Here is a 14,552-nt window from a genome sequence, read left to right on the forward strand (position 1 = left end):
GAGAGATGTTTTGCCTGATGTGATCACGTGATGTGCATGTAATATGAAGTGTCCTGCAAGTTCTGGGAGCATTGGCCACTTGTGTTGGAACTGTCTGTATTTTGAGGTTTCTGTCTTAACAGTCAGGCTCAGAACTGTCACATATGAGTTGAATTCATTATAATTGTTGCAAAATAGGAAAGCTACAACTGTTTTTGCAATCTGATGGCTCAGTGATTTGTCATAATTCTAACAAGTTTTCTCTTTGAATGTTACTTAACAGAAATGTTTCTAATCATTTGTCTGTCACTTCTGTTATGACTTTTAACTTGTCTATTAACTTTATAGGTTCTATCCTAACCTATGTATTTTTTCCCAAACATTAATTAATCAAGTGTAATACCCAACACAATGCACCCACATGATTTTGAGCATTTAGAGGGGAAATATTTCCTGGTTAATTGGAAATTGTGCAGATGGCTTCTGGAAAACCTTCCTTTTAAGCAGCTTTATTGTCAAGTATTTCATTTGGAGGTCTGGACCTTCTTTCTTCAGTTTGCTGTCATCTGCATTCACTGAGCAGAGCTTGTTTTGCTCTTTGGGACATAGTCTGTTCCAGGTTCTGGGTTATTCTTTCTGTCCTGACTGACATCTTCATTGAACAAAGCCGGACCCATGATGTACAGCCAGTACCACCCTACCTCGAATAAATACAAAGAAGGCGATCAAGCTAGGGTGCTTCTTGGCCTCAGGGTCTGGCAGAGTATAGTTTCAGGAGAAGCCTTGGGACTAGGAGAGGCAAAGAATATGCAAAACCCAGGACCAAGTCTTTGCTTAATGTATACAATTAATGGGGATAAACCATCACAAATATTTGACCCATAATGTGCAATATTAAACACAATTTAAAAGTAAAGTTTTTGTGTTAAATGTGTGCGCTGTTTCCACCCCCTTGGCATCATTAAACACAATATCAACCCAGAACTTTTCCATTTCAAAAACAAAATCTGAATAAGAAATAGATAGACTTTTATTATTCTATTTTGAAGATAATCAAGCCTAGGCTGTAGAAAAAGAAAGGGCAATTTGGAGAGTGATTAGTTTACTACTTTGGCCTCCAGGAATCAAAATAAAATTTAAAAATGTTTCATACGCTGAAGGAAAGAAACTTAGGGTAATAATCAACATCTTACCCAGAAAATTGTCTACAGCAATGTAATTTAACTTGGAAAATCTTGTGATGAGTTGCCTGTGCCATGTATAAATAGAAACACACCTAAAGTCGAGACCTTGGGATTGGAAGGAGATTTGAGCAGGAAGTATAGATGAGCATATGGGTAGTATTTGAAGCTCTTGAAAAATTGAGAGCACATAGGGAGAATGTGTAGAATAAGCAAGAAATGACTTGGCTCTGATAGTAATATTTTAGAAGAAAAGATTGAAGGTGTGGGGAGCAGTGTGACATCATGAAGACTAAGAAAAGCTAATTCAGAAGGAGAAATTAGTCAACAAAATGATGTAATGGTGAAGGAAGATAAGAGTCTGGAAACAATAACCTTTGGACTTAGCATTGAGGGTCTCAATAGAGTAGTTTTAATGAGTGATAGTAAAATTAAAACTGGACTAGAGGGCTAAAGAGTATATGGAAGCAAGGAGGACTTTATTTTTTTTTTCCCCCTTTGGAAAGTTGACTGTCATATTGTTCACAAAACAATATCACATTTTTATTTACTTCTGACCACCAGCTGTACCTGCGTGAGGGGAGTAGCTGTGTAAACAAACATAGTGTCTGGTTCATAGTAATCAAGCAGTAAATAGGACTTTAATGAATGAATGGAGACTGCAATCTTCTGAAGTAAGCAACATACCCACAGTCACAGAGAGAGAACTAGAACTTATATTTTCTGAGTAAATTCCCTGTATGTTTTAATTAAGGTTTACTTACTGATTTGTTGTAGAACTATTAAAACATGTTGAAGGAGAGACAAATATTGATAGTTGAAATCTTAAATAAATTCATATATTTAGAGCGAATATAAAGTAAAACTTCTAATAAAGTTTTAGTTATGAAATTCAGTTTATCCTCTGATGAACATGACGATATTCTGCAATGTGGGGTATAATCAAGATCAGTTTAGTTGAAATTTAAAGGGTGAAAGCTAAAGATTTATACTGAGTCTAAAAGTTAAATATGTATTAACTTGTTTCTGGCATTAGTTTATAGACTATGCAATCTACTAAAATCAAAGTGTTGTATTTTAAAATTTTTGCTCTCAAGTATACAGTTACTTGTCGCATAAAAATAAACCTGTCACATTTTAAAGTACTAAATTGTTACTTGAATGAGAGTGCTTAAGCTCTTCCAAGATGTGATCAGTATATATCAAATATACTTGTTCAATGTGTTTGTTTTTAACCCTAGAATAAGCTGATATACATTCAGTATATAATTTCAGTTATTAAATAATTTTTAAGACTCAATCATTTCTTGCCTAACTTCTTTTTTCCATCTCAACTAGATCCGGACTGTTCATTATGGAGGAGGAGCTGCAGCATTCACATTGTGTGAACTGTGTTAGCAGACGGTGCATGACCAGACCAGAGCCTGGCATCTCCTGTGACTTGATTGGTTGTCCATTGGTTTGTGGAGCAGTTTTCCATTCTTGTAAAGCTGATGAGCACCGCCTTTTATGTCCTTTTGAACGAGTGCCTTGCTTAAACAGTGACTTTGGATGTCCATTTACAATGGCTCGAAATAAAGTTGCTGAACATCTAGAAATGTGTCCTGCAAGTGTGGTATGCTGTACTATGGAGTGGAATCGATGGCCGGTTAGTTATGCAGATCGGAAATCCTATGAAAATCTAAGCAGAGATGTTGATGAAGTGGCACAATTAGATATGGCCTTGGCCCTTCAAGACCAAAGGATGCTTTTAGAATCTCTCAAAGTAGCCACTATGATGTCAAAAGCTACTGATAAAGTATCAGAACCCAGAGAGCAAATCTCAGTAAAATCAACTGTTCCAGAAATGCCACATGCTAATGGTTTGGTGTCTGTTGATGAAGAATCTTATGGTGCACTTTATCAAGCCACAGTAGAAACAACCAGAAGTTTGGCTGCTGCTTTAGATATCCTGAATACTGCCACAAGAGACATTGGCATGTTAAATGCAAATCTCGGTGCTTCCTCAAGTGAAATGGATGAAGTGGAAAATGCTAGAGAAAGAAACTCAAAAGACCAAGACCATCTTTATGAGGATGAAATAGGAGCAGTAGGTGGAATTGACCATAACGACACCAGTGAGAATGCCCAGTCTGAACAAAATGGTTCAAGTGATTTATTATGTGACTTGAATATCAGTTCTTGTGGAACTTCTACTCTCTGTAATGGCTTTCCTTTGGAAAATATATATACAGACGTCTTAGAACAGAATCAGAATTTACATGGTGACTCAAAACAAAGTAACTTAACAAATGGAGAATGTGTAGCGTCAGATGGCACTTCAAAACCTTCCAATTCACTTTCAGTTGCAGCACAACTTAGGGAAGTAATACCATCCAATGCTTTGCCGAATGGTACAGTTCAGCATATACTCATGCCGGATGATGAGGAAGAAGGAGAAGTGTATTGGAGAAAAGTAGACTTAGGGGACTTGAGGAATGTGGATGTCTTATCTTTCAGTCATACCCCTTCATTCAAATTTCTTACTAATTCGTGTTGGCCTAAACCAAAGGAAGATAAAGCCGTAGATACATCAGATTTGGAAGTTGCTGAAGATCCAATGGGGCTCCAAGGAATAGATCTCATCACAGCAGCATTACTGTTTTGTCTAGGAGATTCTCCGGGTGGGAGGGGGATATCTGATAGCCGCATGGTGGATGTTTATCACATTGACTTTGGGACTCAGACTTTTTCTCTTCCATCTGCGATATTAGCTACGAATACAATGGTTGGGGAAATAGCCTCAGCTTCAGCTTGTGATCATGCCAATCCACAACTTTCAAATCCAAGTCCTTTCCAGACACTTGGGCTGGATTTAGTATTGGAATGTGTCGCTAGGTACCAACCCAAGCAACGTTCAATGTTTACATTTGTTTGTGGACAGTTATTTAGAAGAAAAGAATTTTCTTCACATTTTAAGAATGTGCATGGTGACATTCATGCTGGACTCAATGGCTGGATGGAACAGAGGTGTCCTTTAGCATATTATGGTTGTACCTATTCTCAGCGTAGATTTTGTCCATCAACACAAGGAGCAAAGATTATACATGACCGCCATTTGAGGTCATTTGGTGTTCAGCCATGTGTGTCTACAGTATTAGTGGAACCCGCTAGAAACTGTGTCTTGGGATTACGTAATGACCATCTAAGTAGTCTCCCTTTTGAGGTTCTGCAACATATTGCTGGCTTTCTTGATGGCTTCAGTTTATGCCAGCTCTCGTGTGTATCCAGGTTAATGAGGGATGTGTGTGGCAGTCTGCTTCAGTCTCGTGGAATGGTCATACTGCAGTGGGGCAAAAAGAAGTATCCAGAAGGAAAATCATCATGGCAGATAAAAGAAAAGGTTAGTTTAAATCCTAACTGTCAAGCCCTTATTTGACATATAATAGGCATTTAATATTGTTGCTGAATTAATAAAATTAATACCTTGTGGAGAAATCAATCAAGCATCCTTAAAACTTAATATATGATGACAAACTTTTTATAATAGTCCATAAAAAAATAAGTACAGTTAAGAATTATTTGTCATCATCACATTTACTGCAGACATCCTAGAACTGGATTCCAATCTAATATGGCAAAGGCACTTTTGTTTCTTCAGTTGGGCAGTTCTGTACCCACCGAATTCTTCTGTAATGACTTCCTTTATTTGAGTCCATATTAACTACCTAATTTGGGCTCCATCTGAAACATTTTTAGCACAGGACAATGGAAGAAGCAAGCAGAGCTTTTTCTTTTTAACTACTTGCAATTTGGCATTTTCTCTATTTTTAGAGTCGGTTTTTCAGGTAGAATTTATATAGGGAGAGATGAGAAAAAAGTTTTAACTACAGTTACTACCAAGTGACCAATGAAAATACAAATGGACGGATGTGGAAATAGGGTGCATAAGATGAGAGTATGGCAGTAGGATCTGTTGCTGCTGCTGGGGACTCTGCAGTTAGTACAGTATTATACTAGTGTTGTGTCCAGAGCTGGACTGGAGATGCAGTTGGATCTGGGAACAAGTCCTTGCTCTACTGCTTTCCTCCTGTGATACTGTGCTTTTGTTCATCTTCTGTTTGAGGCATTATCCAATCGGTAGACACCAAAAGGCATTACAAATATATTTCATTGAAGGTTTTTTTTTTTTTTAATTTAGAGCATTTATAATAAGAAACTTTGCATTTTAAAAGATAGGAACAATTTTGATGAACCTCACAGTGGTTGCATGGGGTTCAAATTGCTGGTTACTTTTGTCCTTGTCACTGCTAAGTTTTTTTTAGTGTAGTTTTTCAGAATTTTACTTTTATGTCTGTGTTCTTGTAGGCCTTTACTAATAAATGAACGTGGTGATTATATTATTTTTTTCCAAAGGGAAATTTGATGTCTGGAATGGGGCACTTTTTGTCCTTGCTCTCTTTGAGAGTTTCATTTGTTGTCATTTATATGCATACTCCATATCCTTAGCCTCTCCTCTTTGCCTCTGAACTCTACACCGTTGAATATATACGCATTTACTGACTGTTTCCTTGATTGCCCCACAACACACTTACATGTCCAACACATGTCCACTTCTCTACCCCACTTGATACCAGTGAGCATCTTAAGTTGCCTAACCTAAGGGAAAAAAGGACCACCCACTTTTTTTTTCATTTCCATGTCCCGGGAATTATAAAGTCCTATTGAGATTGAGCCTCCTCCATTATTGCTACCGCTGTTTCCCTAGTCCAGCCCCACCCTTTGATCTCCTAGAGCACCACAAAACTGGATTCCTGCTAACTGGCTTTCTACTTTCGAGTGGGTCTCTCTCCAACATACGCTCTATATGGAAGCTAGAGTTACATATATTTTCTTAAAAACAATTTTTACAGTGTCATTTCAATGCTTAAAAACTTCACGTGTTTGTCCATTGCCCTGGTATAGAGATTCTTTAATGAACATTTAAGACTTTTCATAACTTCGTGTCCATATTGACATTGTTAGTTTCCTCTAGTCTCTTAATATTCCAACCAGGTTGACTTAATAATTGCCTGATGCTTGCTTTCTTGCCCTCAGGCCTCTGATATATTTGTAATACCTACTTTTGAATGTTTGCAGTAAGCTGGACAGTGTGTTAATGAAAGCACTTTTGTTTCACTAACTTGTTTATTATACTGTCCCCATCTTGTGAAGAAATTGATGGATTCAGACCTAGGAAACCTGTCTCTGGGGATATTATCTTCATCTCCTTGCTATATCTTGTTTACTCTTCAGAGCTTACTTCCTTACCAATGCTTTCTGGAACCCCTGCCCTGAAATGCACTGCTCTGTGTCTGTGTACCCCACTATATGCGCCTACCCTCTACACCTCCTAAAGCTCTCCCCATGCTGTTTTGAAATTCACTGATGAATTGTCAGTTTCCTCCACTAGACTAAACTTTCTTTGAGAAGCGAAACTCTCTGGGACCCAAAATAACTCCTATCTAATACAGCATTGGCCATCTAGTAGGCACTAAGTAAATACCTGATGGTACCTGAATGAAAAATTGTCCCATTAATAAGAAAACTTGTTATCAGGGGGTGGGAGCCATTTTCTCCTGAGTTTATTTCACCAGACTTAATTGTATGAGGGAGGCTGCCTGCCATCATTGACTCGGTTAATGCTATCTTCTAAATCTTAACAAAAATTCCTAATTTTCCCCATAGTTTTGTGGGCATAGGGAATTGTCCAAGTGGCTACCAACTTCTGTAATGTCTATGGTAGTTATTTCTACACATTCACTAATTCCTGGAAAATGACTCCACAGAGGGTAATGGATGTAACCCTAAGCAGCAAGTAACCCTTTGTGAATAATGGTGACTTATGTTGCCAGTCAAAAATTGTGTCCCCACAGAATTTGAAGACAGCTGCCCCCCAAAAGTCATCATCATCCTTTCCTGAGAAGCTCTAGTGCTGAGGACTTCCCTCAGATCCACTGCTGCTTTGTGGCTTATCTGCTGCTTACCGTAATGTGTTCAGTGTTGTCTGCTCACCACTTCCCTATAGATGAGTCTGGGATGCTTAGTCTTATGCTGCCCATTCATACTTATTACCTAGGTCTGTTGTGCTCCATGCATGCTTGTTTACCTGTGTGTGGGCAGCTTTATATTTTGAATTGTGAAGATGAGCGGGGGTCACATGGTCATTGCTGGACTTAGAAGGTAATGGGACTTCCAGGTGTGGAGCTCCTGAGTGGGCACAAGGGGAAGTAGTCCATATTTTTACATGTGGACACAAGAACAGGGATGGCAGGTGAATATTTTACCTAGAAATGCATTTTACAATGATATAAAGTCAATTCATTGCAAAAGCTCTTTGTGTATTTTCAGAAACGTTTTGAACAAATTGAAAGCACCCCTATATTTGAAAGTTACTGACCACCATTAGTACTTGTAAATAGTGGGAAGATAAGGTACTGTGCCCCACAGTATTCTAGAGTATTCTTTTAGTGTACTTCATAATATGTTGTAAAAAGGATGAGGGGGAAAAATCTTGGCAGTAAAAATATCACTTGTCAATTTTTTCAGACTTTGGATAGGATGTAGGAATAGTGTGTAATATGTATTTCAGGAGGTATCTCTATATTCATGAGGTTATGATATTTTAAAAATTGCTTACTAAGCCAGATTGGAAGTGATTTTTTAATGTTAGTTTTTGTCTTTTATTTTCTTTTTTGGTTATTACAGCTATTAAGTCATAGGAATTAATGTCCTAGAAATGATTTGTCTGTAAATACTGGATAAACAGATTTATACAAAATGGATTTCACTGCATACATTGTAGTCTGTAGCTAACTGCTTGAGATTTTATAGTGGTTGTTTCTCTGATAGTACAAATGTATATAGTGAGGGTAAGAAGTGTATTTTCATTCTTGTAAATCGACTTGTTTAAATCTGAAGTAGAATTTTCTTTTAGGTATGGCGATTCAGTACTGCATTTTGTTCTGTTAATGAATGGAAGTTTGCTGACATCCTCAGCATGGCTGACCACTTGAAGAAGTGCAGTTACAATATTGTAGAGAAACGGGAGGAAGCAATTCCATTGCCCTGTATGTGTGTGACACGGGAGCTCACTAAAGAAGGACGCTCACTTCGCTCAGTTTTAAAACCTGTACTTTAAAAACTGTCACTCCACTTGCACATACATGCAAGCACCTAGTTGAATTTCTTTGTAATATGAAACACTTTATTAATGTATTAAATATTACAACTAGCTAAATTTATTGTCACTATGTATATAATGTTTTGAAGTGACATATATTTTTATAAAGTACTGTTTAGTTGGAAAAAGTTGCCTTAATGTTTGAAATGTGTGAAATTTTTGCAACTTGCTGGACAGGGTGATTTAATTTTTAGCCACATAGTAAAATATTTCAAACTTAGTATTTTTAATGGTGTGCATATTTTGGTTCTTAAATTTTTTGCTTCTTAAACATACATGATCCTGACCAACCCTTTACTCCTCATGTTTTCTGTGGGTTACAACCCATGCATTCAAAAAGCAAAACTTTGATTCAGAATTTTGTCAAGTAGGTTTTTCAGATAAAAAATTCAGTTACTTAAGCACTGCCATAAGATCGTTATAAAGTCTGTAGATTGGTAATAAATAAATGATCTCTAATATACATTTATGTAATATTTAAAACCATTACTACTGTTTGGTGATTCTATTTCATTCACAAAAATGTTTTCATCTTAGGTTTCTGTAACTACACAGGAGTGACCCTTTGCAACTCTTTATTTTCAACACCATCTCCAGAGACTCGTGGCAGTGGGTTGTATGACAAGTTAATATAAAAGCAAACCAAAAACCTGTGAATTGACCTTAATTTGAAATGTGGTATTATGTATTTGCTATTTGGAAAGAAGATAATAATACTGCATTTTAAGTTTGAATTGAGTATATTTTGTGAGTGAGCTTCAACTATTCAGAATCCAAAGGGCTTAACTTTTTTTTATATGCATTTAAAATGTTCATCCTTTGATGTTCATAAAGGTCACAACTATGCTGATTTAAAATATTCAAAATGTTAATGTGAAATTTGGTATCTTTGTAAGATGACAATCATGAAATGCAAACGCCCATCTTAGCTGACAATCTCTTTAAAGCATTTCCAAGTTAATTTCCTATAAACTTATCTAACAAAAAAGTAAGAACTGCATCCTTCTGTAAGGATCAAGGTATCATAGAAAAATCGTCAAGACCTATTCTTGAAGTATTTTATTATAGTTTTCAAATTGATTTATACTATCATTAACCTGAGGTAGTCAGTTAAAAAGAATGAACAGATCAGTATTTAGAAACAAATCGCAAAGTTGGGATTTGTATTTAAAATTTTTTTGAGTAACTTCTGTCATCCGGTAACCTGAAATGGTGACAAGTCACCTTGTTATACAAATCAGAACTCCATTGTACCTTCTCATCTTTTCCTACATTTGTCCCTGCCAGTGCTCTATTGTTACTAGATTCTTGCCATTCCCATAAATGGCAATCAGTCTAGGCAGAGGCGTTCCTTGGGCATTAGAAAAGAATTCTGAACCTCTTAGGATTTGTTTTGGTAGGATCAAGTCCTTATATTGCACTCAAAAAATATAGCATTAAAGACTAATCAATTATTTTGCCTCACTTGTCATTTTAGTTAGTAGACTACTTATTCCTGAATGTGTAAAACTTTTTCAAATATGAAACTGAATCTCTCAAACAGCCTCCATTTTCTTGGAGGAGTCAGATATAAGATATCAAAAACTGTAAAATATAACCCTGCATTTTAAAGTTTTGCTAAAGAACTTGTCTATGGTTAGGATAGCACAAACATTCACTTTCTGTTTTATGGTTGTGCTTTTTAAAATCCTTGGTTTCTAAGTTTAGATTTCTTGTTTGCACACTGGATCATGAGATATTTAACATTTTCACCTTATATTTGTTTTACACATCTTTGCTTGTTTTCTTTTTTGTTTGTTATGCCACCATAATTTTTGTTTAAAATGTTTTCTTTGTGCAACATTTCTTCAAATTCTAATAAAATTAATATTTTTTCTTCATATGGCTCAGTAACTTAAAAAGAAAGATTTTCATTGAAATAAAATTGTAATACTTGTCTGATAAATTCTAAACACAGTCATATTTCTGTAGTGATTCTCTGCATGTTAAAACAGCTACTTCATGACCATTTTGTTCACCTGTATTTTACTTATAAGCATTAAATTTTTTTTAATATGAAAAATTCAGTAGTTTACTTTTCTGCCCCTTTAATATCTTCTTGAAAGTAATCTCAGCTAGGAATATTGAAAGGCTTAAGATCTCCTGGCAATATTATCTTTGCAAAACTTGGGAACCATCAATGTAGCCTTCTAAACATGAAAAGGTTTTTATGTTGGTGAAGTAACTTGTCCCTTGAGAAGTTTTTGTTGATTGCTTTTCCTTTGCTAACCAGCAATATAAAGGGCAAGTGTCAGGACAGAGGAAAGTACCTGAACCCATTTTCATCCTCTGCCTACTTTCCCAGAACTGCCATTACCTTAATGTATGTCTTCCTCTTTAATTGACTTTGAGACTCACAGATCACTTATATTAGTCGTTGCCAGTGTGGCGGCTGGTGTTTTCACCTGGGAAGTTGTCATAATGCAATTTCTAGGCTTCCCTCCAGACTTACTGAATCAGAATCCCTGGGGTAGGAGCCAGCATCTCTTCAACAAAGGCCTTTTGGTGATTCTGATGGACGAAATTTTGAGAACTTAAAGGAAAAGCTGGGACATGCATCTATTCTCTGGAATGATGTATTGTTGAAGTGGATATATGTGTGTATGTACGTGTGTGTGTACATGTATAATCCAAAATTAAAAGTAATGGTAATTTATCAATATTAATTAATGGTTTATTATATGTTCTCTCAATCTTACAGTGAAATATAAAGTAAGTACTGTAGTTATTGAACATTTTTTTAAAATGTGTATTTATTAGTGTATTAAATTTGTTGTTGGTAGAATTTCATTAGTGTTCTGTTCAAGGTAAATTGCAGTGCAACTTACAGTTCGTTAGCACTGACATTTAGCCTAGTCATTCATTCTCTTAGTGGTTGCGAAGTCGTGTGAATATACTAGATTTTTAGAATAAGCAAGGAAGGTAGAAGTAGATGAATATGGGATTAGATTCTACAAAAATAATTGTAGAAATACTTTCAACCCTATCAATAAGAAATATTAAAGATTGGGTTTCTGGTTTATCAGTAATATAAAATCTTTTTGGTCGTCAAGCCCATGCTGCATTTCTCATCATTGTTATTGCTATTTTAACTATCCCTTAACATTAGATATTGGGACCTTAATAAAGCTGAACAAAATGGGATTTCAATAAAACTTCCACATCCCTTAAATATACAGTGGTTTACATTACTATATTGGTAACAGATTTTTACCTCTTTCAATTTGCATGTAGTTACTGGTATTTAGAAGCAAAAAGAGTTCTTTGTTTATTCCATTCCAGTCTAAACAGACATAGGGTTCACTAATTTTTAATATTTTCTGAGGAATAATAATGCAAACATTGAAAAAACATTTGTTCATGTATGATGCACCACATTGGAAGTTGATATTATTGGACTCTGCAGAGGTGGCGATTTAGAAGTGAGGCAGAAAGAAAGTACTTAGTCCTCATTTTCTCAGTGGGCAGAACAAAGCTTTTTGATGGGAAGACTTTTTCTGATTGGCTCATTTTCTGAGTACTGCTCTAGGTAGTCTTACTAGGCTCATGAGGCCTAGGAAGCAAGAGAATATTATTCTTTTAAAGAAAACTCGGTGACTCATCCATTGTGTTTAATTCAGTGGTGGGTTTTGTTAGGGTATGATATAAATGTGATTTCCAAACAAAAACGGTTGAAATTTGGAAGGAGGAAAGGCCAACCTGAGTGAACTTTTTTAATGAAAAGAGGATAAGAAATGGGACATTTAGATGTATGGGCATTACTTTGGAAAATATTGTTGCCTATGATATTTGATTCCCAGTGTTTTGGAAAGAGTTATTGGTAATACCAAAAGGAAACAAAGTAGAAATTAACTAATATGGTAGGTTGCTCTGAAAACTCTTTGCAAAAACTTGGGTCTTTTGCTGAATTTTTACAAGTGTTTTCTTGACTGTGTGATTTAAAAAATTATAAATTTGTTATATGTGTGTGTAGATATATGCACATATATATATTTTTTGCATGATTAATATCCACAAATTGGCCAAATAGATTTTAATATATCTTAGGGTGGATTAATGGAGCTACACCTTAATTTGTTTTTTAGAACATTTCAAAACTGGAATTTTCTGTTAAAAACGTTTGACATTACAATGTGTTAATGTGGGGAAAGACTTTATTATTAAGCTACAAAGAAATGGGTTACAAGGACAATTCATGAACACTATAGAAAAACAGTAAGAAATCATTAATAAGAATCTTTTAAGTCATCTTTTGACTAAAACATCCATTATTTCCCAAAGCATTTCTAAAGCAACCTAACAACATAAGGAAAATGTTTGTTTTTCACTAACAACTGATAATATTTAAGCATCCCCCAAGTCATTTTATTAGCCCATTTGCATGCAAATATAAGAAATGATTCTTTTATACATAGTTAATTCTAAAGGTGTTAGTAGTGTATGTGTGTTTAATAATAATAAAACTGCATTTTTGTCAAATTGTCCTTTCCCAGTAAAAGCCAGTTTATTAGACTTAGTTTTTACCCATTCTAATACAAATTGTTTGATTTCTTTTTTTTCCCAACAAGATCCTTAAACAGTAAATAGGTTAACACAAATGAATGTGTTAGCTTATTCTTTTGCAGAGGAACTGGCTAGATTTAGATAGCTTCCTTCTACCCCTTCCAGTTAAAGAATAAAGTATTGCATTATTATCCAGTAGCTGATAAAAAAGAACAATCATAATTTGTTACTTCTCAAAAGGTTGTAGTTGAAGAAAAAGATTCCTGTCTTTGCTGTTCCAGCATTTTTTTTTCATTGAAGCCTTCCTTTCCATGTGGTAATTATTGCTTTATCCCACAACTTTTTCTGATCATTTGATCAAAAAACCTAGCTTAAACATGGTGTTTTAAGAATATTGTTCTGCTAAGCAATTGATTTTTAGTAGTTTTTGGCCAATAAATTTAGATTTGATTAACATTTGGATTCTTTTAGTCTCACAACTCATAAATAAATTTGGAGTATTGCACATCAGCATTCAGGTTTAACCATAATATATGATTAAAAGAAATCAAACTGTAGAAATGGAAATAAGAATGGATACTACCTTTGTTCAAGAGTAAAATTACCCAGTGAATTTTTAGTTATGTCAACTGGATGTCTTTATGTGAAATGATAACTTTTTAAAATGATTCCTATATTAAAAATTTGAAATACAGCAGATCATGGTATTGATTCTCTACAACATTCCAATTACTTTGTGATAAAATCTTAATATATAAATTAAATTGCTTCAAATGATAAAACCTTAGCATATACATTAAATTGCTTAACATGTAAATTAAATTGCTTCAAATGATTAATAATTCAAATGGTTAATAATGAATTCTGTGCTGCATTTGAATGTAAAGCTGTATTGTTCATTTGATCAGTTTTAAGCACCAATCAATCCTGAAAACTTGAACTGCGTTCTGAAAGGTAATTGCACTGACTTTACTCACTTACCTCAGATGTTACTTGATTTTCAGTATATCTTCCTTTGCTCATTATTTACGTTAATAGTTGACTTTTTCTTGAATGCAAAAAAAGGTATGGTATTTCTTGAAAAATATGTAAGTAAAAGAAGCTGGAAACAAACACCACATATTGTATAGTTCCATTTCTGAGATACACACAGTAAGCAAATCCATAGAGACAGAAATCAGATTAATGATTGCTAGAAGCTGGGAGTAGGGAATAATGGGAAGTGTTTCCTCTGGTAGAGATGAAAATATTCTAGAACAAGAGAGTGGCAATGATTGCACAACATTGTGAATGTACTAAATGAATTGTATATTTTAAAATGGTTAGAATGGTAAATGTTTTGTGTATTTTATAATTTAAAAAAGCAGGGGGAGGGGGCTATACACACTCATTACCAAAGTCAAAACTTAGGGTGTTATCAAGGTGTGCATAAGCCTTAGCTATGATATTTAGAATTAGAGTGCTAGTAATGTGACAAATTTATTCAGTTTAAAGTCCTAATGGAATTCATGCCTCTCATCACAAGAGCACTGCTGGCAGCAGCAGAAATAAAGTGTAATTCATCACAATTTCTTATATTTAATACAACTGTGACAGGGAGCAATTGGTTTCCATGTCAATGTTAATTTTCCACCTTTTACATTGTATTT

General features: G+C 35.0%; 1 protein-coding gene across 1 annotated transcript; it reads left to right on the forward strand.

Annotated features, from left to right (window-relative positions):
- Positions 1–2,508: 2,508 nt before the first annotated feature.
- Positions 2,509–8,319, forward strand: FBXO30 (F-box protein 30; the record flags this gene model as incomplete). Its single annotated transcript, XM_084229067.1, has 2 exons — positions 2,509–4,542; positions 8,116–8,319. The coding sequence occupies exons 1-2, from the start codon at positions 2,515–2,517 to the stop codon at positions 8,317–8,319; spliced, it is 2,232 nt and encodes a 743-aa protein (XP_084085193.1). The 5' UTR covers positions 2,509–2,514.
- Positions 8,320–14,552: the final 6,233 nt, after the last annotated feature.

Source organism: Talpa europaea (assembly GCF_964194135.1).
Source record: "Talpa europaea genome assembly, chromosome: 2".
NCBI classification, from domain to species: Eukaryota; Metazoa; Chordata; class Mammalia; order Eulipotyphla; family Talpidae; genus Talpa; species Talpa europaea.